General features: G+C 34.4%; 1 protein-coding gene across 1 annotated transcript in view; it reads left to right on the forward strand.

Moving 5' to 3' along the window:
- IPO11 (importin 11) overlaps positions 1–25,624 on the forward strand; it is a 101,246-nt gene that overhangs the window by 34,212 nt on the left and 41,410 nt on the right. Inside the window, exons 17-26 of the mRNA XM_085322428.1 lie at positions 2,419–2,545; positions 3,599–3,632; positions 3,811–3,851; positions 5,039–5,155; positions 7,042–7,155; positions 9,936–10,051; positions 11,572–11,648; positions 17,474–17,553; positions 18,192–18,272; positions 24,318–24,413. Of these exons, the coding sequence (XP_085178554.1) occupies positions 2,419–2,545; positions 3,599–3,632; positions 3,811–3,851; positions 5,039–5,155; positions 7,042–7,155; positions 9,936–10,051; positions 11,572–11,648; positions 17,474–17,553; positions 18,192–18,272; positions 24,318–24,413 (883 nt within the window). The remainder of the gene's footprint in view (positions 1–2,418; positions 2,546–3,598; positions 3,633–3,810; positions 3,852–5,038; positions 5,156–7,041; positions 7,156–9,935; positions 10,052–11,571; positions 11,649–17,473; positions 17,554–18,191; positions 18,273–24,317; positions 24,414–25,624) is intronic.

Genomic DNA, 25,624 nt, shown 5'->3' on the forward strand with positions numbered 1-25,624 from the left:
TAGTCTTAATCTTTTGTTATTTCTTGAAATATAAACTTCTGATACAAATTTGGTAAGGTATAATATCTTAACAACTGCAGATCTGGGAAGTATTCAGTGTTTAAACACACCTGCTAAATGGTCAGAGATATGAAGTATGTGAAGGTAATTGATACAGTCACAGAAATGATAGTGTGCCTGGAACTTGTCTTTCTGTTCATAATATGGGTCAATTACTGTGTGGTGGCTACTTTCATAATGTTGTGTAAAAGTGTTATAAATTTGTCCTCTTGCATGAATGTGGATTGACTGAACTTTCTCAGCACAATCATGTTTCTGCATTTAAAGAAAGATATTTAGGCCTCCTGAGTCCTCAGAGCCCTTTAGGCAGCAAAGTCCTGTAGAAATCTGTGGAAGTGATCTCTTTGAAACTGTAACTTAGCCAAAATAGTGATGTATTCTTCTTTACTGGTTTAAATGTAAACTCTGTGTAGCCCTCTTCAGTTAATTTTGCCAGCAGGAAAGGAAGTAAGGGTAAATCAGGATTACATTGTAAAGTTGACAAAGTATGAGTGATTGCAGGATGACTTTATATAAAGAGTACTATGTAGTCCGTCTGCTAGGGGTTATTTTTCTTTAAAGGTTCTCTGAAGTTAGTTGGCCTTTGTCATGGGTTCCTCTGTTTTCTATAGTGGATGTCACAGATATTTTGAAAGACCAATTTTGGCATCTTAGTATAGACAGTTGTCCATCAATACAGCTGAGTAGGAAGACATTATTTCTCCCGGTTTCTCAGGCTGTCACACTTCCCTCGGGGGAAGGACAGTAAATGCTAATATACGTGATACCATCTTCAGATAACTGATATCACCCTTTGACAACTTTTTCTCATCAAAGTCGCTGGCAGTCACCCTAGCATCCTTTGAAAGGCTTTATTATTCTTTTTTCTTTTAGAGGTGAAATTCAGATAAGACCAGTGAAATAAAGTATGAAGTAGTTAATTTGCTGATACTCTTAGGAGCTACTGCAGTAGTCGTAAATGATTTTCCAAAAGCAGATGCCAGCCAGCTTCTTTAGTTCCAAGTACAATTGCGAGCATTTGCTTTACAAATGCAGTAACTTAACACCAACTTAATGTATGGTGGAAAAGCAGATGGCTATGTGCTTATGTGAAGTGTCATTTAGAACTGGTTTTGGTATGATACTATTTTGAAAACTATCAAGATTAGTCTCAATTAAAAAAATACTGGTTTTTCTTTCACGATTCTGATGTTTACAAGGTTGTGTATCAGCTGTGAGTATTACATGAATTGGAAAGTTATGTTGTCACAGTAGTTTGAATACTTAGAAGGAGATGCATTAGTAAGGCAACATCTTGTGAACCTCGTGCTTATTTTGTAGAAAACTGATTATTTGTGCTTCATTTGTGTGCTAGTCTAATGGACTGCTATACACATGCTCCTTACACAAACATTCATGTTCTCACAGGGTGTACTTTGTTAATAATCTTACCGGAACTTTCAAGTAATCGTTTATTGAAGTTTCTTCACATTTAGCAACTTCAGGTTAGATTGCTATCGTGGTAGCTTTTAAGATAGAAATGGATGAAATGAAAAATACAGTAGGATAGTGAGGCAAAATATCTTGTTTTTTAGAATTCCTTGGATAGGGTTCATCTTGCCTAACTTTATATATCTGCAAGTTAGACATTTAAATCTGAGCTAGTCTTCCTGACCAGCCTTTTTGATCAGTAGAGAGAAATAGTAGCTCCATAGTTTTTTCTGAATCTTTGTTGGGCAATTCAGCTTATTACTTTTCTTGTTCTTTCTTCTTCCCGGTGATTCTAAAGCTGTTTGTTTAATGCTATTGTTGTGGCACTGGTGTTTCAAGATTTGGTGATGTCAATTCTTCCAAGAATATTTTTAGATTGATAACACGAAATACACTGGTAGTTGCTGTAATTGAATAGTTAAGTTTGGATTTTATAAATCGTATCTGATTTCAAAGCTTGAGTATAAAAGGAGTTTCAAGAAAATTGCTGGAAAGTGTGGTGAAAATAGTTGAAGTCATGGTGACAGTAGTAAATGGAAGATCTGCTTTTAGTTTTTTATTTGTGTTGTATGCAAAATAAACTGTTTCTAGCAAGACCATCAAAACTTAGGAGAGAGGCTTTTCTTTCAGCCATATATTGGTGTTTCCTGAGTCTGCTAGTGAAAAAGTTTGATTAAAAAAATCTATACATTGGAAGTTTGATGTTAGTCTTTATTAATAAAATACTTCAATAATAGTCTTGAGGAGTAATATTTCCTAGTATTACTTAGATTTCTCTTTTATCAAAGTATTTTAGAGAATACAATGAGGTATTAGAGGTATTGTATTAGAGGTACAATGGTTTTTTTTCTTATTTTTCTTTTCTTTTTTTTTTACTCATTTTTAAAGGTATAAACCAATACGCCGACGAGTAATTTGGCTGATTGGACAGTGGATTTCTGTGAAATTCAAATCAGACTTGAGGCCTATGTTATATGAGGCAATTCGTAACTTGCTTCAGGACCAAGACTTAGTGGTAAGAATTTATAAACAAATATTATATCTATTTTTTCAAGATAAATGTGTAATCCAAAACATGCCATCCCTTATGTGAACTTAGTTGAAAACTTTAGAACATCACATCTTAAAGTCTATTGTGTCTTAAAAACAAAGATAATCTTTTGGGAAGTTGTGGAGGGGTTTTATTCCTGAAGAATAAGATCAAAGATGTGAAACAAACCCTTAGCATATTTTCTAGGTGATGGATTTGTAAGTGGAAAAAATGATCGGCGATAACATCTGCATTTTGTGTAAGAGGAAAGTTTTGAAGCATTTTGACATTCAGAAATTAATGAATACTTCCTGTGCAGTAAACAAGGTTATTTTGTGAAGAAGCAATATTCTGTATTACAGAGAATAAGTACCAACATAGTTATTTTCTGCTGACAGAAGATGTTTTAGCCTACCAGCAGGTGAACTTGAAGTTGATAAATTGTTTTAAAACAAAACAAAAACAAAAAAAACCCCAAAACCCCACAACCCTAGCACTTAGTAAAAAGTTCTAGTTAAAAATTGGTAATTTGCAGTCGGACAGTTATTTCTGTGATTCTGGACAACTTTAGCCAGGCAGGGTGGATTTCAGTGTCAGTATGTCACACTGTTCTCAAAAGTTAATGCTTCACAGGCATCTGTTTCTGCTATTTTGAGTTTATCTTTGATTCTCAGCTTTTTGGCTGACAATGAGCCATAAGATAATATGAGGTTAAACTCATTTTCTATTGCAGCAGCTTTTATCACAGACTATCTGCCTTTTTATTTAGGTCTTTCTTGATCTTTGTAAGGGTGTTGCCTGAATAATTTTTCCAAGTGTTATCATTTTGATATTGCCAAATAAAATTCAAAGGAGTCTAAAAACAAAGTAAACAAAAATATACTTCTGTTGAACTAACTAAATTTCTTAGAGGATGACAGAATACATAGGAGGATTCAATTGCCAAAATAATTGTTGACTTGCTATTTGAAGATATTATGCTGATAATGAAATATTTTATTGAGGTAAGTATGATGGTTCCTGACTTCTGTCTTTCAGGTCCGTATTGAGACAGCTACAACACTGAAGTTAAATATCCTTCTCTTAAGATGTTTGATAAGTTCTTAATTTGGTTACTGGGAAATAAATGATTTTGAAGTTGTTATTGAATTCTTCACCTTACAATTCTCGTGTAACCATACGATATTTGCTTTTTTGATCTCATATCTATTTGTCAATCAGTATTTAATTTTTCCTTAATAGTTGTTTACCTGTAGATGACTTCGAATTCAGAACTGACCAGTTTTTACCGGTAAGGGCATTTTCAAGGAAGTATTCTGATGACCAGCTTCTTAGAAGTAAGGCAGGAAAAGATGATTTCCAAGTTCATTTTAAACCAAACTGTTCAGTAATCAGTGTGTGTGTGTGTGTGTGTGTGTGTGTGTATACACATATATATATATTAAAAAAAAAAAAAAAAACTTAATTGGCTAAAGCTTCTAAAGATTCCACCTGTCTCTATTAAGGTTGCTAATGTGCAATTTACAGATACACAGTTCAAAACTTCTTGGTATTATGACTGTTACAATTGTTGCAATTGTCTCTAGTACTAGATGCAACATGTGCTCCCAGATGCTAAGTTTCTCCCAGCATGAATGCTGCCTTTAATAAATAAGTCTCCTCATCACTTACTTCCTCTCCAATATGCCTATTCCAAAGACTGTTTTCAAATGTAGTTATATGATTATAAGAGCAGCTTCTGAACACAGAATAACTTTGTTAGTCTCCTATTTTGTTGTTCTTTACTGTGGTGATTAGTGCTGGCATTACATAAACAGTGAAATACTGACTGTAAATACAGCAAAGGTTTATTTCAGCCTCTCAAATTTACCAACTGTTCTTTTTGTTCTCATTTGAGTATTGCCTTCACATTGCTCACGATTCTTTTGGGAATAGATTAGATGAAACTGAGAAGTGCATCAGCACTGGAATTTCTACAGTCTACACTGTCTACACTGGAATTGTTTAAGATGTTCAAAATCTGTTAAACAGACTGAAATATCTGTTAAGATGTTTCAGTTCAAAATCTGAATTTTATTTGTTGACCCAAAAGCTGGAAATTCTTATATCTTTGCTATGTCTCCGTAAAGTGCTCTTTCTGGAGAGATGGCTTTTGGTTTTTCCACAGCCTTACCTGTGAGGTCATGTTTATACTTCTTAGTACATGAGAACCGTATGTGCTGAAATAGGTCACATGCTTGAACTGTTACACAAGACTGTCTTAGAGACACTAAGGGTTTTTTTTATAATCTCCTTTAAGCTGTGAGTGAGTAATACACATTTTCCAAATGAAAGACAAACACTGCACATTCTGCAAGTGTCATTCAAGGTGCCTAGAAGTTTTAGGTCAGTGTTATAAGCAGTTAGGAACTGTTACCAATTCATATCACTAACTGTATTTTTAGTGATCTAATCTGTAGTTGCTTGTTTTTCTTTTAGTATCTGGAATCCATGTTTACGCTGCTCTTTCAGCTGCTCCAAGAAGTTACAGAATGTGACACCAAAATGCATGTTCTTCATGTTCTGTCTTGTGTGATTGAAAGAGTCAATATGCAGGTATTTTTTTTTTTTGTAGACTTTAAAGTGTAGCTTTGTATTAACAAACATAACAAACATTAACACAGAGGAATCCTCGCTTGAGTGTTTTTGTCCTATGCAAAATTAATGGATAAAATTCTTGGATTAATAGACAAGTTATTGTTATAATAGACACCTACATTATTTGTTTTATTTGGTCTTCTCAGTTCCCACTAATCTCTTTTGCATAATGTGATTTTGCTCTTAATTCTTTTCTTAATTTGTTATCATATTTTGCATTGATTTTTTTTTTTTTTGGAGAACAGAATGAATTCATTTGCTTGTGTCTGTGCAGTTCTTGCAATTTTTTTTTGTACTTCTGACTAATTAATCTCTTCTTGCATCTGAACTGTAGTTTTTAGTGAACTTCCTGTTCGCTAGAGACATTTTTTTTTTGTCAAAATGCTTAGGGACTGTGCAGTTAAATTCCTAATTTCTCGTTGTCTCTGATATGAGTGAGGATGACCTATGAAGCACTGTTCTTAGCTGCATACAAAGGTTTCAAGATTATCAATTTTGAAAGCTTCCTGATTAGTGTTAAAGTATATTTCTCAGCTTAAACATAAAGAAACTGTCAGTATTTTTGCAAAACTGAGTTGTTGACTGCTGTTATCTTTTGTGTGTGTGTGTGTGTGTGTGTGATAGTACTGTAATTAAGACAGATATAATGCATGGTTTGAAGCTTATCTCCTCTTTTTACAAGTAATCCTGTCTTTGAGCCAACTGTAATTTTTCTAATTGACCTTTTTAGGAATAGTCAACATGGGAAGCAGGTTCCCTTGCATTTTAGATTGCCTAGAGAAGTAACAGGAAAACAAGCTAATAATGACCTTTAAGTCTTTTGAGGGTAATTTGTAATTAAATACTTTTGAAGACAAACATTAACTTTTTATTGTAGAAAAATTTAAATTGTTAGGAGCCTTCAGAGGTCATCTAGTTCGACCCTTACTCAAGGCATGCTTAAGTTCAAACATTTTTTCAGGATCTTTTCCAACTGAGTTTTGAAAATCTCCAAGGATGGAGATTCTTCAGCCATTGTTTTGGACCAAAATCTTTCCATTTTATTATAATTCTAATATTATAAATAGTAACTTAATTGTAATTTACTGAGAAGCAATACTGTCACTTCTATTTAAAATTGCATATCATGCCTCATTAAAATAAATACTTCATTTAAATTTTAATCTAGATGTGACTATTAATATCTGCAGTTGAAGTTGATAAAAACATGCTAGAAAGGCAAAACCAGCAAAATATTTTTCACTTGTTTTGAAAACTTGTTTGGTTTAAAAATTAAGTGATTGTGCTGTCTAGAAAATACGTATTATTAAAAATTCTTATACACGAAAGTACATTTTTAATCTCCCCATGTATAGCTATTGAAGCGAATACAAAAGATTAGCATAGTGTCAGAGCAAGAATATACTATTATAGCTAGAATTTTTAGGAACCGCTGAACACTTGATTCTTACATATTACACAAAACAAAAATCTAAATTCTCCGTGTCCTGCATTTATGGACATCAGTTGTATAAAAGTTCACTTAAAATGTGGATTAGATCTTTTTTTTTTGTTACTTGACCTGGGGATTTTGTGCTTTACAGCAGTTCTGTTGTTTTTGAGATATGATGGTTGTAAATGTAATATAATAGCTTCAGATTAGCATCCTGCTGAGTCAGAAGTCCTTCTGGTCACACAGTGTGGAATGTGGTGTTTTAGGAGGGGGAAAGAAGAGTAAATTAAAGCAAATTATATTTCTGTTATGACAAAAGAAGCTCCTAAATCTTTCAAAAATTAAGCCTAGGATAAATTAATGGCCTTGTTTCACACCTTAAGTAAGATACAATTTATGTTCTGAACTTCAGATACGACCATATGTAGGTTGTTTGGTTCAATACTTACCCCTCCTTTGGAAACAGAGTGAGGAGCACAATATGCTACGATGTGCCATTCTAACCACCCTAATCCATCTTGTTCAGGTAAGGTATGAAAATTCCATAAATAATGCCAATATCTCTTCCAGTTCTTTCTCATACATGCTTATGTTTTCAGTAAATATATGTTTTGTTGACAAAAATAAGATATATTTTGGTTTTATAGAGTATTTTTAGATGTCATTCAGTCTTGAAATAAAGATACGGTACTCTGTGGAAACAAACATTTCAGTAAAGACAGTTCTTGGAACGGAGGGAGAAATGATGGAATTCTGGAGACAGCTGCTTGATTTTGAAGTCCTGGAATCATACCTCTTTTGGTGTCTGTGGAAAACAGCTCATTCTGGCCCTTTTATTTCCCGAAAGGCATTAGGAATATTGACCTCTTCTTACAAGTATTATCTCTAGTTCAGATTTGATTCTGCAACGTAGTCCTACCTTTTTCCCCATTGTATTCCAATCATCACCTCTCAGGGATATGGTTTTTCTATTTCAGTTGCAAAAATTCTGTGAACATGAGACATTTCAAAATCAGACTGAGCTATGGGCCACCACAGTAAGGTTCTCTGTGATGCCTTTGTGTTTGTTCTTTAAGATTAGCGTCAAATATATATACCTGTTTGTTTAAATCCTAACCATTAGATTTAACATCTCTCAAGATACCTTTTGACCTTTACATGTCATCTGGTTTCTTTTGGAAGTCCAAACTTTTTATTGTTATCACTTTTACCATTACCTTTTACTATAACTTCTGATTCTTCTGACGTCCTTTTGCAGTGATTACTGCAACATTTTTATATAGCATATGGAAAATATTTTATTCCTCCTGCAATTTCCTGGCTTTTAAGACATTCTCTTCCCCTTTGTGAGCTATGAAACAGAAATGATGATAAAAGGTTTGATCTGCCCACTTTTTTTTATAAAAGACTTTTTATTACATCTGCAGTTATTTGTATTCCAATCTTTTTCTTCTTTTATGAATTTGTCTATGCTCATAATTTTGTCTTTAACTATACTTGAATGTCTCATTCTTCAATGTTTATTTCAAAGTGGCAAGGTCAGAACTCTAAAAATGTCCTTCAGCAGGGATTGCTATCACCTTGTCTTTGCTCATGACTAGGGCTTCCCAGTGCAGTAGTAATTCTGAGGAGAGAGGTGAATGTAGTGTTTTTCATGTCCATTTTTTTTATTGATTTTGTAGACTTTTGTAGACTTGTGTGTAGCAGGAAACTGCTTTTCTTGCCAGAATATATTGTTTGCCAGACTATATTAATCAACTATTAATCAACAATTTAATTAACAATTAATCAGTTAGGTTGTTCATTTAGCTAAGTCTGTTTAGTTCACATAAGAGCTTCTTACAGTCCTCAAAAATCAAGGAATCCAGGTAGCTTTGAGCCCCAGGATTTGCTACATAGCAGTAATAACTACATTAAGCAGCATTGTATCTAGAGTGGAAGTCGCTGGTAATTTGTAGCCAGATAAGTTTTGTCCTTTGGGTAGCTTCCATTCCAGATGGTACTTTGCTTTTCTATACATGTTTGATGAACTCCCTAATTCCTCTGAAGGCTCACTGTAAGTACCTTCTCAGAGAATTTTTGAAAGTCTATAAAAATTACTAGCTGCTTGCTTTATCGAGAGATAGGACTTGAAATAAATTAACTGAATTTCTTACTGGTAAGGGAAAAGATCTCGGTATCAGTAAACAATCCTTAAACTAAGAATTGTGATCACTGGCAGTAAAAATGCAAATAAGATGTAAGTTACTGAGAAAAGAGTTAAAAGAATAAAACTGAATATATGGTTATATTGCCTGTAGATCTAGAGATGCTTTGCTTTTAAAGAGTCAATTGGCTGATAGTGTATAATCCAGAAAATAGGTTGAAAGGAAGTTTCTCTCTGTTTTTATATGCCCTAACCCTTTCTCTGAAGCTCCTCACAAGAAGAACATTCAGCAGTTCAGGCTAGAAGTTCAGGCTAGTAACACATACTTAGAAGTGTGTGTTTAAAAAAAAAAAAATGCAGAAGAAGCCTTAGCTGAGACATGTCAAATAACTTTAAGCTTTAACCAAAATTTGTAATTATGCAAAAGCAGAGTTCTTGCTTCAACGGTCCTYGTTCCACTTGAGTAGTAATATCACAAAATAACTAGTTGTTTCTAATTTAATAATTCTAGTCTTTGTAAGATTAGTTTCAACAATATGTAAAAATAAGGTAATTATATATATTTATATATATATAAACTAGTTGTATTCTATTATTAAATGATCGTTGGAAAAATTATACCATGTGTGCTTGGGTAGATATCTTTCTGCATCTTAGACTCAATGATCACTTAAAAAAAATAATCACTGTCACTAGTGTATTAATCTTTGTTAAGAAACAAAGATTTTTCTCCTATTTCTTAGAACCTGTCAGAAGATTTAGCATGTAATAATGTCCAAAGAGTAATTTTCTTCCTCAGGCTTTAACATTTTGCAGCATTTAGTATTTATTAGAGCTGTGACTTTTCCTAGAAAAAAAACAACCAGAGAATGTTTTAGGAATGTGTTATTTATAATTTTTCTTGCAAACCAATGATAAGCTGCTTGTTCTCCAAGAGGTTAAATAACTTTTCTCAAGACTTGTTCAAAGTGAAGGAGTATCAAACTTATAAATGCTTTCTTTTTGCATAAAATGAATGTAATCCAACTTTGATTTACTGAATTTACATTTACAGTATGTAAGTAGAACAGCATCAGAGATTTTTATCAATGCTATTTTTGAAATGCTTTTTGAAAGATTTCCTTTTTTAGATGTTTTAAAGTTTTTATTTATTCTTATAGGGACTGGGAGCAGACAGCAAAAATCTCTATCCTTTTCTACTTCCAGTTATTCAACTAAGTACAGATGTTTCCCAGCCTCCGCATGTCTATCTTCTGGAAGATGGTTTAGAATTGTGGTAAGAGTATTCTTCATCAAGTTCTAATTTTAAAACTTATTTTTATCCCCAGGAAAAGCAACACGATTTAACAAAAGCTTTGACAGTATTAAGCATTTATGTATTCAAGATACCTCATCCTGACTGACATCATCTATTTTCATACCTTTTCTCATAAGAGAGAATGATTAGGAAGTTAATGAAAGAAGCACAGTTAAAATTAACCAATTCGGTAGGAAATCCATTTGCCGGCAGTTGACAGCAAAATACAATTTTGTTGTGGTAACGAATGGCAAGGCAAGAAGTCTAGTGCCACTACAACATTAGTGTTGAAGTAAGTCTTTGGCATACTTTGGGATCACGATAACCCATTGGTTCTCTTAGCTGGACACTGGAAAAGATGTGAGTTTTAAAGAGTGAAATGCTGGAGAAGTTATCTTCCAGAATGCAAGCTGTCTGATAACTGAACCAGAACAGTGAATGGTAATGTGATTGGTTTATCATGATGTTATTTTGCTTGTGTTTTGTGGTGCAGCTGAACTCTAAAAGGGAAAACAGTTATTCAGACATCTGGTACATTTCTCTCCTGCAAATAGGTATATATTGACTTCATTTTGAAATGGTGATGAATTCCTTTGATCTAAATTGTAGATAGACATTTGAATTACAAATATTTAGTCTGCAAATGCTCTGTTTTATCTGAAGGAAAAGTGAGATTTTAAACACTTTTGGTGGTGGGGGAACTGCTTTGAAGTGTGAGATCTTGAAGAAATTTAAGCTAGGGGACTTCTTAGTGTATCAGTTCACAACTTTTATATTTTCTTGATCTGATCTTGAGGGAGTTATTCACATGCCTATGCAGAAGAGTGTGTATAAGCTTTTTTTTTCTTTTTTTAAAAGATTTCCTGGAGCATCAGGATGGAGCTGGCAAACAAGGCCAGGACTTACAGGACTCTAACTGCTCCCTGAAAAAGCAGCTGGAGGCCAGTTGAGATAATTTACACCACCTAAAATGTTACTTAGCTACAATAACCCTCCACCTAAGCTCTGTGAACAAACTGAAATGTGATAGTGACGTATTTTGTGTGATGTGTTTTTTTTGGTTTTCTAAACTTGGTTTGTATTTAGTGTCTTTCAAACCACAGGAATTTTAAACTGATATAAGCAGTGCTAAGCATATGGCCATTTAGCTCCCACAGCTCCTTGGAGGTCTCGAATTCTCTGAGTGTTGTTCCTATACACTGAATATTCTTCTCTACCCACCTTATTTGTGTTCTGCCCTGGTTGCTGAAGTTGCAGCCTTAAACATTCCTACTGCTGCGTTTTTGAGGATACATTGTTTTAAGTAGCAGGAAAATGTTTTTGTTTTCTTATATTAGCAAGTCCCTTGCCTATACTAATGGTCCCATGTAACTTGAAATGTGCCTATTTATTTGAAGATTATATACGCTGTTACTTGGAGTTTACAATGTTTTACATCTGTTAAAATTATTATTCCCTATTATTTGTAGGTCATTTAATTTCACTTTATGTATTCTTAGGTTAGTAACGTTGGAGAATAGTCCATGTCTTACACCTGAGCTCCTGAGAATATTTCAGAACATGTCTGCCCTTCTTGGTGAGTCTTCTWCTAACAAAACTTCCAACTTTCTTCCAGCAACCAGTGTTGTTCATGTCTTTCAAGGAACATTATTACAGCTGCATGAACTAAATGGTTAGCAAAATTGTTACTGTTCAGAAATCAAATACAGGGATTTTGTTCTGCTTTTCTGTCTTTCTGTTGTGTACTTAGCATAATGATTTTCTTTTTTAAGCAAATTGAAGTTGATTTGCACTCAAAAGATTAAACAAACTTTATCAGCATAGACCTTTTATTTTATTTTATTATTATTATTTTTTTTAAGTTTACAAACAAAGCTTCTAATTTTGGACTCATTGAGGTTGCTACGGGTTTTGCTGTTGATTTCAAGTTCTTGCTCAAATGTTTTAGTTCATTGGTTAGTTTCCATGATCTTTTCTACAAAAACAAATGAACAAACAAGCAAACTTTGTTCTTAAATTTATACGTTCCTCTATGTGGAAAATTTGCAGTAGGTGTACATACCCTCAATGTTAATTCTGTTAAAAATTCAGTGCTAACACAAGCTGTTTAGCTGCAAACCCATTTTGTGACAGAATTAAATGAAGAAATGTCATAGTTCTACTGTGTACTGCATTTCCTTACTTTATTTAAAAAGGAGGGGAGGGAGAAATTGCTTTATTTCATACACAGGTGCTCCATGAGATCTATTTAGTGTTTATAGAAGTCCCTGAGACTTTTATCACTAAATGTGCTGGATTTCACTGATGCTGATTATATGGAATGTTTGTTTATTCTGCTTACGACTAGAATGATGATTTCTAGCCTGAAGAAGTGAAATCTCCATTATTAGCTTTTCCGTTATTCCATTAACAATTAAGTTGGATATTTTTCAGCTACCTAAACATGTCTTTTCTGTAAAGATGTGAGCTGAGCAGCACTGAAATTGAAAGCTGTGGTTTTGCTTCAGTTGTTGACAAAATATAAACTTACTGATGATGACTGAGATTCAGTGCTTAGGAAATGTCAATTTTTGTTTTTTAGCTAATGGGAATATAAAAATATTTAAAAGTTTGTTTCTTTGTTTAATGAAAGTGTCATCTGTGCTTTTGTTGACTTTGGAGCTGATAGTTACAGCAAATGTTTTTTTCAGAAGAAGTTTTTATAAAAAATTATGAAAGTTGGCATTTTAATTGGTCATTAATTTCAGTGTCTCATTTTTTTTCTGACCTAGGGTTAACAGATCATTGCATCACAATGAGTGGGCTCTAGATGAGGCCTCTTGTTTCTCTGTGTATACTAGATCTCTAATGAATAAACTGTACTCTGAGAAAACAGCATTTTTTAGTGGTTCTGATATATAACACCAGATCTACCTGATAGGTTCTGTAGCTATGAAACACTTGTCTTCAGAACAAAGAGGAGGAAGGATTGGTGCACAGAATTTGCTACAAAAAGTTAGCACTGTATAAATGGTCATGATCTTCATAATTGCATCACACTGCCACTCTACTTGTGTTAAATTTGGAATGTATGTTTGTCATTTGCTTACGTTTATTACTGCTATTTTATCCCTACTCTGTCCTCTCTAGCCCTCACATGTGTTTTTCCAAGACAGTGATAGGTATGAACTGAAATCACTGCATGCTCTTCTAATAAAAGGTGGAAATATTAAGAAATCTTGTAAACTTTGAACAATTCTGTTATTTTATGAATAGAGTTTGAAAGTCATGATGCTTCCCTATGGGGAAAAATAAAATTCTCAAAGGGGTGTTTACTGTTCTGGGTAATGAACTGATAGAGCAAGAAATTATGTTGATAATAGTACAGTTAGGTAGTCTTTTCTTTAAGAAAAAGCTTCAAACATATAGCTGTCAATTCATTTGTGTCACTATGAGTAGGTTTGGATTGTGGAAGTTACTATAGTTTTCGTAGTGTGGAAGGTTGATTTTGAATATTCTGTAAAAAATTGTAATCTGAACTCTTAGTTAATTTACAGATTTCTTTTTTTCTGTTACCAGATGTGGAATGGAGAAAACAGCAGCCTTTGCAGTGTATGATCATAGACCACTTTCTTTGTACAGTCTTCTAGCACTGCTTCACTTCTTGAACAGTTGTCTGAGAAATTTTTACTTTCCCAGTGTTCGTCAAAAATTTTGTTTGCTGTGGACTAAAATTGTCCACACCTTGGTGTGGCATAGGTGACAATGGTCTGGTGCTTTGACAGAAAACAGAAGCTATTCTGCAACACACCTTACTGGCAATTCTTTTCTGTTTATACCTGGGAGCATCTAGCTGGAATGCCTGCATGCATCCTAGCCATGGTAATGTGGGTTTTGAAACAGAGCTTGAATCTTAAATTTGTGCTGAATTTCTTTTAGAGCTTGATAGTTAAAAAACAATATAGTATTGCCATCTAATATCCCTCAGGCAACTACACTATTGATTCGCTATAATTGTAAAAGAGATCTTATACTTAATCCAATGCAACAAACCAGTTTAAGCTTTAGTGCCTTTCAGAAAGGTATATTATTCATCAGTGATGACTGTACAAGTTAAATAACCATTCAATCTAAGTTCTGTATTGAAGTTTCTCCAATATGTGAGTGGCAGTATTGATTTGAAACTTCTCAAAAGCAAATCCACCTCCTCCTTATAACTCTCAGGACAGGGTAGTTTGCTGAGATGCAGAAATCCGTTTAGATTTTGAGATCCTTCTACTGGTGTCTTGTGTGCCTTGAGTCTCTGAGATAATGTAATTGAAAATTCAACTTTCTGTAAAWCTGATCCCTGACAAGATCTGCCTCAGACTGTTTCTCATTCAGGCTGAAGTTATCAGTGAAAGCCAAAGGCAGATCTTGTGGTGAAGAGAAGTTCTGAATAGATGATTACTGTACTTACGTCTTTTTTAGGGGGGAAGGGAGAAACTGGACACAGAAAATGCTTTAGTTGAAAGTACAGTAGAAGGAGATGAACAGAAGTGTCCTGTAGTATCTTGATTTCTTCTTACTGGATGCAAGTGCTCTAATGCAGATAATGTAACTCTTTTTCTGGTGTGATTAACTGCTCCATCAGTGGGTTATGGCCTTTGGAGACAGTGTGCTATTTGAACTGGAGGAAGCTGGAAGAGCTGGAGGAAGGAAGGGAGGGGAAGTTCGTAGACGAGATTTTTGGGGACCTCATAGAGGTGTGTAGTAGACCCTACTGCTAAAGGGGAGGAAATGGATGTGGTGAAATGTCATCAAACTGAAGAGAGGAACAAGTTCTGCAAACACTTCATCTTCCTCCTCTTCAGCACCAGATAAAGGCATTTTAAAGTCTTGCATCAACAAAACAACTTGGATGCATTTGTATAATAGGTGAGAAAGTACTGATTTGAACAGTATGTATAAATAGATACAGTGCAGTTTTGATAACTCAGATCCAAAGGGACTATGGGAAAAATAATATTAACAATTTATATAAAGTTAGATGGTTTGGTTGTATTTAAGAAAGTCACTGTAGAGGTTTGGGATTGTTGGTTATTCATTATGTTGTTGCTTTTGCTTTGAATTAGTTGTCTTTGTGGACAAGGTCATGGAGGACTTGGTCAAAGCTCTTTTTTTAGTAAGAGTGTACATGATTTATTTTTCCAGAAAATTCAGAAAAGTATACAGTGATAAACTCCTAGGTTGTTATTCAGAACCCTTAAATGCTGTTTGAATATCTAATATTTTCCATTCAATTTAGGAGTTTAGCTTAACTGTCAAAGAAAAAAAAAACAAAAATAAAAAAACCACTTTGATTTACGATACTTTTTTGGGAGGGGGAGGGAAGAGGCACAGTATGTTTTCTTCAGCAAAGTGATATGAAACTGAATCAGATACATTGTACCCAAAGTGTTTCTGGTAGTTTTTGAAGTGTGCCCTCAATATCAGTTGATAAAAGAGTACAGCAGTGTTTGTTCTTCTGTTGATGAATGCATGTTTAGATGACTACAAATGAATATGTCATCTATTACACATTTTTTTTTAAGTGCTATTAAGGTGCTCACCAAGATGTGTAGTCCACAAGTCCTTGCTTATTTGCTTGCTTCCTGGCCTACCAGTAATACTTTAGAAACCTGAAATTTGAGGATATTTCTGCTGTTTTCTCTCATGCTTCCTCTGCTGGAGGTGATTCTTTGATTGCCATACACACTGTTTCTCCGTTTCAGGTATATTTCTCTCTGAAAGAGTTTTTCTTACCCATTTGAGGATACTTGTGCTGTTTGAACTCAATGTGAGAGTTGTCATCCAAATCATTTAGATTTGCATGTTTAGTTAATCATTACTGTTCTTAAAGAAACAGCAGTAGAGTGTTAAATTAGATGTGAAGAATTGATTTCACTTGCATAACTGACATTCTTCCAAAGATCATGGTACTTATGTGCAATCATAATTAACAGCATAATCCTCGTATTTAGTCTTCACATCAGCACTCTTAATGTTTAAATTCTGTTGAAATATATTCTGTTGCCCTATAGAGGTGTTGCAGAGGTTTTCATCCATTTCTTAATGCATCTTTTGATGAACATACTGGAAGGATAGGTGGAAGTTCCTCACTTTCCAAGTCAAGATATTTAGCTATTACAAAAAAATGATAACAAGACATCACCTATCAAATTACGGAGATAAAAAAGCAGTCATGAATTCAAGGCTCTGCAGTAGCYAGGTCAGATAACAAGAAGCTTTAACGTTCTTTCTGATGCAATAAGTAAAATTACTAAACTCTTAAAACTTCTCAGAACTCTTAGATCTTATAATGAAAAACTAATCATAGTTTTTGTACAGCATATTTTCTGTGAAATCTTGTGTATCTTTTTTGTGGCTAGTAGTACTTACACCTTTTGGTATATACTGCATTCGTTTAGCTCTGGTAACACATATGAAGTCTTAGCCAGCTGCTGGTGTTTGTTTGGTCCGTTCAGGAATTTTGTTTAAAACTTAAAATATTTTTATTTTGTCTACCCATGGTTTTGGGTTTTATTTGTGTTGTGTGTGTGTGGGGGGGGAATGTTAATTAAAGGTGGTAGAGAAGATGTTGCTAAGAATAGTCTGTGTCCCAAACTGGTTTTAAGAAAATTTGAGGTTTTTAGTTTTCTATTTTGTTTTTAGACAATAAGGGCTATTGGCTTTCTGCACTAGTGTCAAACAGTATATGAGACTTTGAAACCTTTGGTTTCACTACGAATTGTGTTTACAGTTGATGCAGAGTGATTTTCACACACAACCTTCTTCCCCCCACCCAAAAAAACAATATTTCAGGTTTCAGCCTGAGGACTTGGCTTTCTTCTCTTTTGAAACCGCAACTGTGCGCTATCTTCTGTATGTATTGGTCTCTTAAGTCTGCCTACTCTCCTTGCTGAAATGTGCAGTGGCCTAAAGCTCAGCGTATTTTGGTTCAAAAGCTCGATGCCATTTGATACGGCGGCTAGGTCAGACGACCAGAACTGCGGTCTTGCTTTCACTAGCTGTAGTCAGTGTTTTTTGGGGCAGGTTTATTGGTAATTAGAAGTCTCTTAAGTATATTWCATGTGTTCCATGTTTAATAAGGTCTTAGCACACTAACACACCCAAAACTTCATTTTTCTTGATTAGCATTGGCTATTGAGGTGATACAGGATTTCTTGTGCTTTCATCTGAGGACATGATAGCTGTTATCTTCCCTGTTTTTTTGATTTCTGGCAGTGAGATAGAACCTGAATGGTACTGAACCAAGCATAACTTCTGTTTTGTAGACGTCTGGCATTTAAAAGCCATGTGAGGAAAAAGACATTTAGAAGCAAATTATTCAGTTGTATTTTGATTTGTTGATGAGATGCTTAATTTTGATCTTTTTTTCAGAGCTGAGTTCAGAAAACCTCAAAAACTGCTTTAAGATCATCAATGCTTATATTTTCTTATCATCTTCTGAATTTTTACAGGTATGTTACCATTGTGTAAAGCTTCGTATTAACACCTTTGTTCCTTATTGTCAAGCTACATTTTTTCACCTCATACTGGAAAACATCATGTATCTAGAAATATGCATGCTCTTGTTTGTTCATTTGTATGTATACAGGCACACGTTTCTGATGTTAGCTCTTTATAGCACATATTGGGCATTCAATATAATCCAATTTCAGAAAAGTTATTATTTAGAATTAAGGATTTTTTGAATTGATTTAATACTTTGATACCTGAAAAGGTCCTATGAAGGGTAATAATAGTTACTACTTTGTTAATTATCCTACTAGGATTCAAATGATCGTAAGTTCTATGAAGAAATCAACTGGAGATGTTGTATCTTGTTCTCAAGCCTTTTTTCTTACAAAATTCATTAAGATCAATTGTTGGAAAAGTGACTTTATTTAAAAAACATCAACAACAAAAGCTTTCATTAAATTTAATCAGCTCAGGAAAGATGAGTTTTAGCAACAATGATCTTTGAAGAACAGCTGGGTCTTATGACATATGTAGGATCCTTAATGAGTGTAGATCCTTAATGAGTGTAAATCCTTAATGAGTGAAAGGCATATACATAGAATTAAAATATATTTGCATTTTTCTCATTTAATTTTAGATGTATGCCACTGACTTGTGCCAGTCATTTTGTGAACTTTTAAAGGACATAACTACTGAAGGTCAAGTTCAAGTTTTAAAGGTAATGTGTAATCAAAATGATGTTAATGCAAAGATATTCAGCTCTGTCATCCTTATCCTAACTAATATATGAGTGTTTTGTCACCTTTGAGTAGTATTTTAAAGTATGATAAATATAGAACATGTTAAAAAATGAAACAAAACAACAGGTCTTATTTATCACATGTGGCTGTTGGAGCCAGAGGGATGTTAAAATTTATATTTAAAATATCTGTTTGTACAGATGGTGTATATGTACTAGGGGATACACAGACACACTCTCACTGTCTCTTTTAAAAGAAAACAAAACCAAAAACCCCTAATTGTTGTTCCAAGGAGAGCTAACATAGCCATATACAGTATTTTGAAAGATAGTGCCTAATGCTCTATTAGTACCCTCTTTGCAATGTTTCCTTTACTTCATGTTATTTCAAGGTGTTGGTTTTACATAAAAGAATTATAAGCTATTCTGAGTCCTCTTTGTACTGATGGATTTGCATTAAGATTTTCTGAGACTCTTGGCATTTGGTTATTTTGTAGATTAATAGAGAAATAAAGTTAATGATTTCTTAAACCTGCATGAAAATAGAATGAACTAAAACATTTAGGCAACAGCACACCTAACCTTTACAGGTGAGTGACCAATCGCTGTATTGCAAAGATGGTATTGTCCTCAAAATCTTAGAGTACTAAGAAAGTCACTTGTTATGCAGAAGGTGTATAAATTTGATATGTACTATATTGAAAAAAACATTATGTCCGCATTCTTCAATACACAGTAACATTCAGCAAGGAGATTGTTTAGGTCAAAGTGACTTAAATTAGGTTTAATCTTTGGTTATCAGTTTACTCTTGGCATATGTAGAAAGCTAATTAAAATTATTCAATTCTAATTTAATTTCAGATTAGAGAGTACTGTATGAGCTAGAACAATTGGCCAAAGTATAAAGGATAATCACACTTTTAATTACAAAATAAAAAGGCAAGATTAATTTGTGATAAATTAATTCTGGAAAATGATTCCATTTTTTAGCTTGGTTCAGAATTAAGTTTATTGTATTCTGCTTTTTATTATTTGGATGAAAGGGCAATATTAAATAATTCAATCCTATAACTTTTTAAAGCAATACTTGAATACTAATAATCAGAGTTCATTTTGAATGTTTCTAATTAAAATGTGAAAAGGTAATTAACTATCTAATAACTATATCTAACCATCCAAAGCTCTGGACTTCATCTGTACCCTATCAACCAGTATCTATCCCTTTGCTCATACAAACAAGAAAAAAAAATCTTGTAACTTCACAGTATATCCTTTAACAATTTTTTGAAATATTAGTTTATCTTTTCAGCAATAAAGAAAAATAATCACACAATTGATTTTTTTAAATATATATTTAATAGAATGACAAGATAAAGGTTAAATAAGAAATCTGCATATATATGTGGATTATTATAAAAACTATCTAGGTGATTTTTATAATTAAACAGGATATTAAATAAGCATGAAGAGATCAAGTTTCATTTTTTGTTTTTGCTACCTTTCTGTGTGCTTGCTAGAGCTTAATAGCTCTATAGCCAGGGTTCCCATCTTTACGGAGTATTGAATACACGAAATCTCCATATCCTATTTCTTTGTGTAGCATACTTGAGTTTTTACTGTGACACTTTATTGAACCAACCTTTGTATTTGTCATGGGTTGCTGTTGTAATAGCAACAGTTGCTTAAATGGACTTACTAGAGGTTTTTCAAGTTATTTAAAATCCTTTTTTTCCCCAAAACTTTGAATGGTATTAGGATATTAGGATTATGGATATAGAGATACTAGGAAATTCTTACCCTCATGTTTGAAATACAAAATGTCAATGTGCCTTTTGAAATATTTCAGGAGTTGATGAAGTTGGAGTATGAAATAAAGATAGCTGAGTAGCTTTTTATGTTTGCAGTAGTGCTTACTAGGAACTTTGTGTTGATCATTAAGTTTTAGACTTGAAATCAATTCACTATAAATGCAACAGAACTGTTTATTGCAAGTTTAATACAAGATACTTGTTTTCTACTGTAAGGAACTTCAGGTTTTTATCATAATTAGTACACTTTGCCCTAAGGAAAGTGGAAAAATTACTACTTTCTGTTTCAAAGTTGTAGAACATTTTGATGCTGAATGGTGCTTCAGAAGCTCTCATTCTGTTGTCCTACTGTCAGCTCTTCATAAAGCATTCCTTAAAGCAAACAAATTCCTATTCAGGGTGAAGGTTTTAGTCAAGTTACGCCTGTTGGACAAAAAATAATTTTATCAAGTATCTGGAATTGAAACACCTTTGTGAATGATACTTACATGCTTTATCTGAGGTTTATGGATTAGTTTTAAACTCTCAGTAGTAGATATGTGCAAAAAAGATGATTATACTGTGACATTTGGGATTTTTTTCCTCCTAATGTTTACCAGAATGTGAAATGAGGTGATTTTTTTCTAATTTGTTTTTGTGCCTTATATCTTGGAGTTGGGCTTGGCTGCTTTATACACAGGTGAAATACTGTGATTGAGTTGCCTCCTACAAAGTAGTTGCTCGGGTACCTACGGGGCAGGGGGAAGTTGAAAACCAAAGATTGGCTGCACAGAGGAAAGAAAGACACTGTCAATCAGTAATATCGTGCCCCTTTTGAAAGGGATGACTTGTGTTCCTGCAGTCTTTTGGAAGCAAATGAAGGAGCTGGGACAGCAGTCTGATTGTGACCGGTTCATTATCCAGCCTAAGGTACAGGTGTGGTGTTTAGATGCAGTTCCCTGAGGCTATAGAGATGTAAATACACAAGAAACACAGAAGCTTGGGATTAGCGCTCTCATTCAGGAAGGTAGAACTGTGAGGTAAGATAGTGCAAAAATAGAGCGGAAGACCAGCTTGTATTCAAGGTCAGACATCTCTCTCCTAAAATAGACCCAGAAAAAAAAAGTGTAAAGAAAACAGATACTGTTTTACACTCAGGATTGTCTTATTTTTTCGCTTACATTGGAATTGAAAACTTGTTATTTTAAAACTAATACCTTTAAATGATGGTTCCTCCTCTTCCTTCCCCCCCCCTCAGTTTTACTGACTTTTCTGCAGGCCAAGTACTACTCTTCTATGAGATAGCATCTGCAATGGACATTTCGCTAACAGTTAACTTCATTATAAGGAAGTTGAAAAGAAAGTTCTGATTCATTGTTTCCTCCCATTTTAAGTTGTGGGGGCCTCAGGTGATAGAAATTAGAGCCCATCTAACCCTTTGGTGGCTTCACAACTGCTTACAGAATCCCAGGAGAGGAAAACAACAGGATAAATTGATGTTCTACCCATTTGTGGTTCCTGCTGTGAGGAACTCTGAGTGTAAGCATTCTAGTTCTGTAGCTAAAACATCAATTCCTCTCTAGTGGTACTATATTTAGAGTCTATAGTTGAGCATTTGTTTGATGCAGCAAGTTTTGAAGAGATCGTTAAGGTGGAACGATGCTGCTAGAGTAGTGTCAGTTATCCATTTGGCTCCCAGTGTGGTCTTACATTACCTTCAAGACTTGTTCACTGCAGTTTGAACATCTTCATAGTATATCTACCTGCTTCTAGAGGAATAACTAAAATATGATCAATAGAAGGATTTTTATAAAAAGAGAATGCTTTGTCAAATACAGCTGTGCTGCCTTTTAATCAAAAAGCTAAAATAAGTAGACATTGGGAACAAGAATCATCAGGAGTGTTCTCAAAAATATTTTCCTACAGTACTGATTGTATTAAAAATAGGTGTTAAAGTAATAAAGTAATAAAGCTGAAAAAAATGGACTGGTGAGATATATTGTGAGATTGTTGAGGCTTAGTGTAATTTGATTTAACATATCTTTAAATTATCTACAAGAGAAATTAGAGTGTTAGTTTTCTGGTGCTATATCCAAAGATAACTGATACTGTAAGCAAGTCCATAGGAATAAAATTAAAGAAAAAAAAAAAAAGGAGGAGGAGGAATGGTCAAAAATAAAGGGGAGAAACAAAGATGTAATAAAATTCTGACAGATTTAATAACTGAGAATTATTTATTTTGAGTAGTATTTAAAAGAGATGAGAAGAGCAGTAAAGCAAATGAAGTGAAGGATAATAGTAGGCAAAAAGAAGCAATCTTCTCAATGGATTGCAGTGAGTTAAGTGGCTTTTGGAAGTGTCTGTACATAAAGACTGGATTTATGTATATTTTACAACAGCTGAAGTGGTTGTTTTGTTTATTCTGTCAGCAACAGTGGCAAGTGTTTAAGAAATAATGAGAGAATTTATTCATAGGGCATGAAAATCTAAACAATTCCATCTGTCTTTCTGCTAAAATGACTGGCTGTGAAGTGTTTTAGCTAAATGAATACATCTTTTCTGGTTGGAAAGATTGTTAAACAGAACTGCTGATTTAGTTGTCAAGGAAACTTTACTTTCTTGTGGTTGCTTCAAAAATTCTTATGAGAGACATAGGACTTTGAAAACTGACGTTCTGGAACACTTTAATACCTACTTCATACTCAGGAACAGTAAAGCCACTGCTTACAGCATCCTATTTTAGAATGTCTCAGCTTATTAGGTAAGCAGGCCTGCAATAAAAGAAACTTTTCCCCTTTGTGTGATAATGATTCCATTACCAACAAATTTTTGAAAAACATCCCTTTATTAAGAAAACCAACACTGTCTGGTGGTGCTTTTGGCACAATCCTGAGTTCATTTCTTAGATATCTGTTCCTTGGGCTTTGAACACTGCCAGGAGAGATTGTTGCTAGTCATTACCACTTAGGACCAAATGATATTTTCTCGTATGGAACCATTAGCACAATAGCAGTCTCAAAGAGCAAAAAATAGTAGCTGTTGGAGGAGTACGAGACATGCATGATTTGCCCAGTTCTAATATTGAGAWGAAGGGAATGGAGTTGTACACAAAAAAGTATATGGTAGAAGCTCAAAAAGAGCAAAAAGGAGTGTCAAATGCTTAAAAGGCTTCTGTACAAGGAGCAAATGAGTTAGCTAAAAGAGATGTCTTGGAGGGAAAAATCAGTATGTTAGTGGTCTACAGAATTGAGTGGCATGGAAAGCAGACTGCTGTTCAATGTCTCTTTCAAGGCAAGAAATAGAAGCTGTTAAATGAAGCTAGTAGAAGTCTGTTTTTTGGTTGATGGCGGTGGATTTAAAAAAAAAAAAGCCTGAAAAAGGCTGTTAAAAGCAGTAGGATTGTTATATATATGCAGATTCAGGGAAGACTGAACAAGACTATAGAGTAATTCATGCAGGAAGTCCCCCTGAGCTGAAAGTAATTAGAGACTAAGTAGAGCTTTCAGGGGAAGAACCATATATGCTCTCCCTAGTCTTACTTTTCTATACACATCTGCCTATGGTCTCTATTTTTATCCCTCCTAGGAGTGGAATAGGTGTCAGCCCATTTTCCTCACAGCCTCCTCTTCTCTCCATCTTGGCAAGAGCAGAGCCCAGATAATCAGGAGGAAGAAAATGCTCAAAGAGCAGAGAAAAATATTTCGCAGAACAGCTTAGGAACAGAAGGAAAGAGCTGAGAAGCAAAGGGTTAAGTACGTAAAAACAGGGAGCCAGAGCGGGGCCCTGAGACTTCATGAATGCATCCAGGGAGCTGGTAGGTCCCATCCAGTGGTGACAGGACAAAGGAGTACAAATAAGCCCCAAACTGCTGGGATTCCTCCCTTCCAGCTCCCCTCATCAAGCTGCTTTTCCCAGAGCCCTGGCTTGCCAGCTTGGCCAGGGCTAGGAGAAGGAGGAGGAGGAGGAGGCKCTTGGTTAGGTGGACCCTTAATTTCACTTGGCATGTCAGTTTTTACAGCGCGTCAGTTCCATTATGCAGATCAGGTTTGCAGAGCACTTCACTAGAGTGTACTTTCAGCGTTGAGCTCTTCTGAAATGAATTGTAATCCTGCTTTTTACTGGTATTTAACAGCAAACATCCTACTAATAGGACTATTTGTAGACCGGTATATGTAGTTTTAAATCTCTCTTACAATTTCGAAGTATACTTACAGTCTAATTTGCTTTTGTTTTTAAGGTTGTGGAAAATGTCCTAAAAGTAAACCCAGTTTTGGGGCCTCAAATGTTTCAGCCTCTTCTTCCATCAGTATTCAGGGGGATTATAGATGGGGAGGTAAGAATTATTATTTTTAACTGCTCTCAATTCTTCCTTACCAACAGGAAGGTGTTCTCAGCTGCCTGGCTTAACTTCCTCATTTTGACATTATTTTCTTTCTTTGTAGTTTCAAGTGCATCTAATAGGTCTTACAAAGTAACTGTCACATAGTAACAGAGTAGCACCAGGAGTTGTTAAAGCAACATATTTCACCACTTTATACTGTCATTCAGTGCTTATTTCAATGAAATGACACAGATTTTGTTCTGTTTCTTAATAGTTAAAACTGAAAATACGGCATCACTACACTGGTAATACTCTGTCAGACCTTTTTGTAGATGTTGAAGGCTTTTCATTATCAGGCTTTGTTTTAGACACTTAAACTACCCCTTGTTAAGTGGCTACTACATTGGAGGGGTCTTTGCTATCCAGGTTGATATCCTCAAACAGAGAAAAATCACAGAAAAGGAAATAACATGTATATGAGGTGCACTGCATCATCTTGATATATTCAAAAGGCTTGTCTGAATGATACCCTGCCTTCATTTATTCTCTCCTTCTGCCAGGCATTTTGGTGCAACTCTTTGCCTTCAAGAAATTCTGGTGTTGGACCAAAATAATAAAAATACATTTTGTTGTTGTTGTTTTTAAACTGTTGAACCTTGCAACGCTGACAGAAGAAACATTTGTCAGAAAAGTCCGTGGCCATTCTCTGAGCTTTATGACTTTTTGAGCAAAACCTTTGCCTTGTTTCCAGAGTTGAAGCCTTCCAAGTATTTGGCTCCCATTATCATTGAGTTAACTGAGATGTTCCCAAGATTAAACCAAGTAATATTACTTAGCAGTGTATTGGTTGCTGTACAAAACTCAAAAAAGATAATTTGTTTAAACATTTTGCAGTCTGAGGAAAGATACAAAGCTACATAGATTAAAACTAGAGAGTAAATTACTAAAAACATGTTACGATTTAAGACCATAATTAATTCACTTCCTAATAYACAAAAGTATATTAATCTTGCATTTTCAGTAACAGCTTTTCAGGTAAACATTGACTTTTTATTTTTTGCTTTTCTCTCGCTAAATGCGGGATTTAATACAAATATATTTCTAGTTTCTTTTTAAAATGAAAAGTAATAACTAACRATAAACTAAAGAGTTTTTTACTGCATCCGGTTAGTTTTGAGACACTGGCAAGTTAGTTTTGGGCAAGTGTGTATAATTTCTCTCAG

Source organism: Rhea americana, unplaced genomic scaffold (assembly GCF_003343005.1).
Source record: "Rhea americana isolate MKP2758 unplaced genomic scaffold, rheAme1 scaffold_77, whole genome shotgun sequence".
Lineage (NCBI taxonomy): Eukaryota > Metazoa > Chordata > Aves > Rheiformes > Rheidae > Rhea > Rhea americana.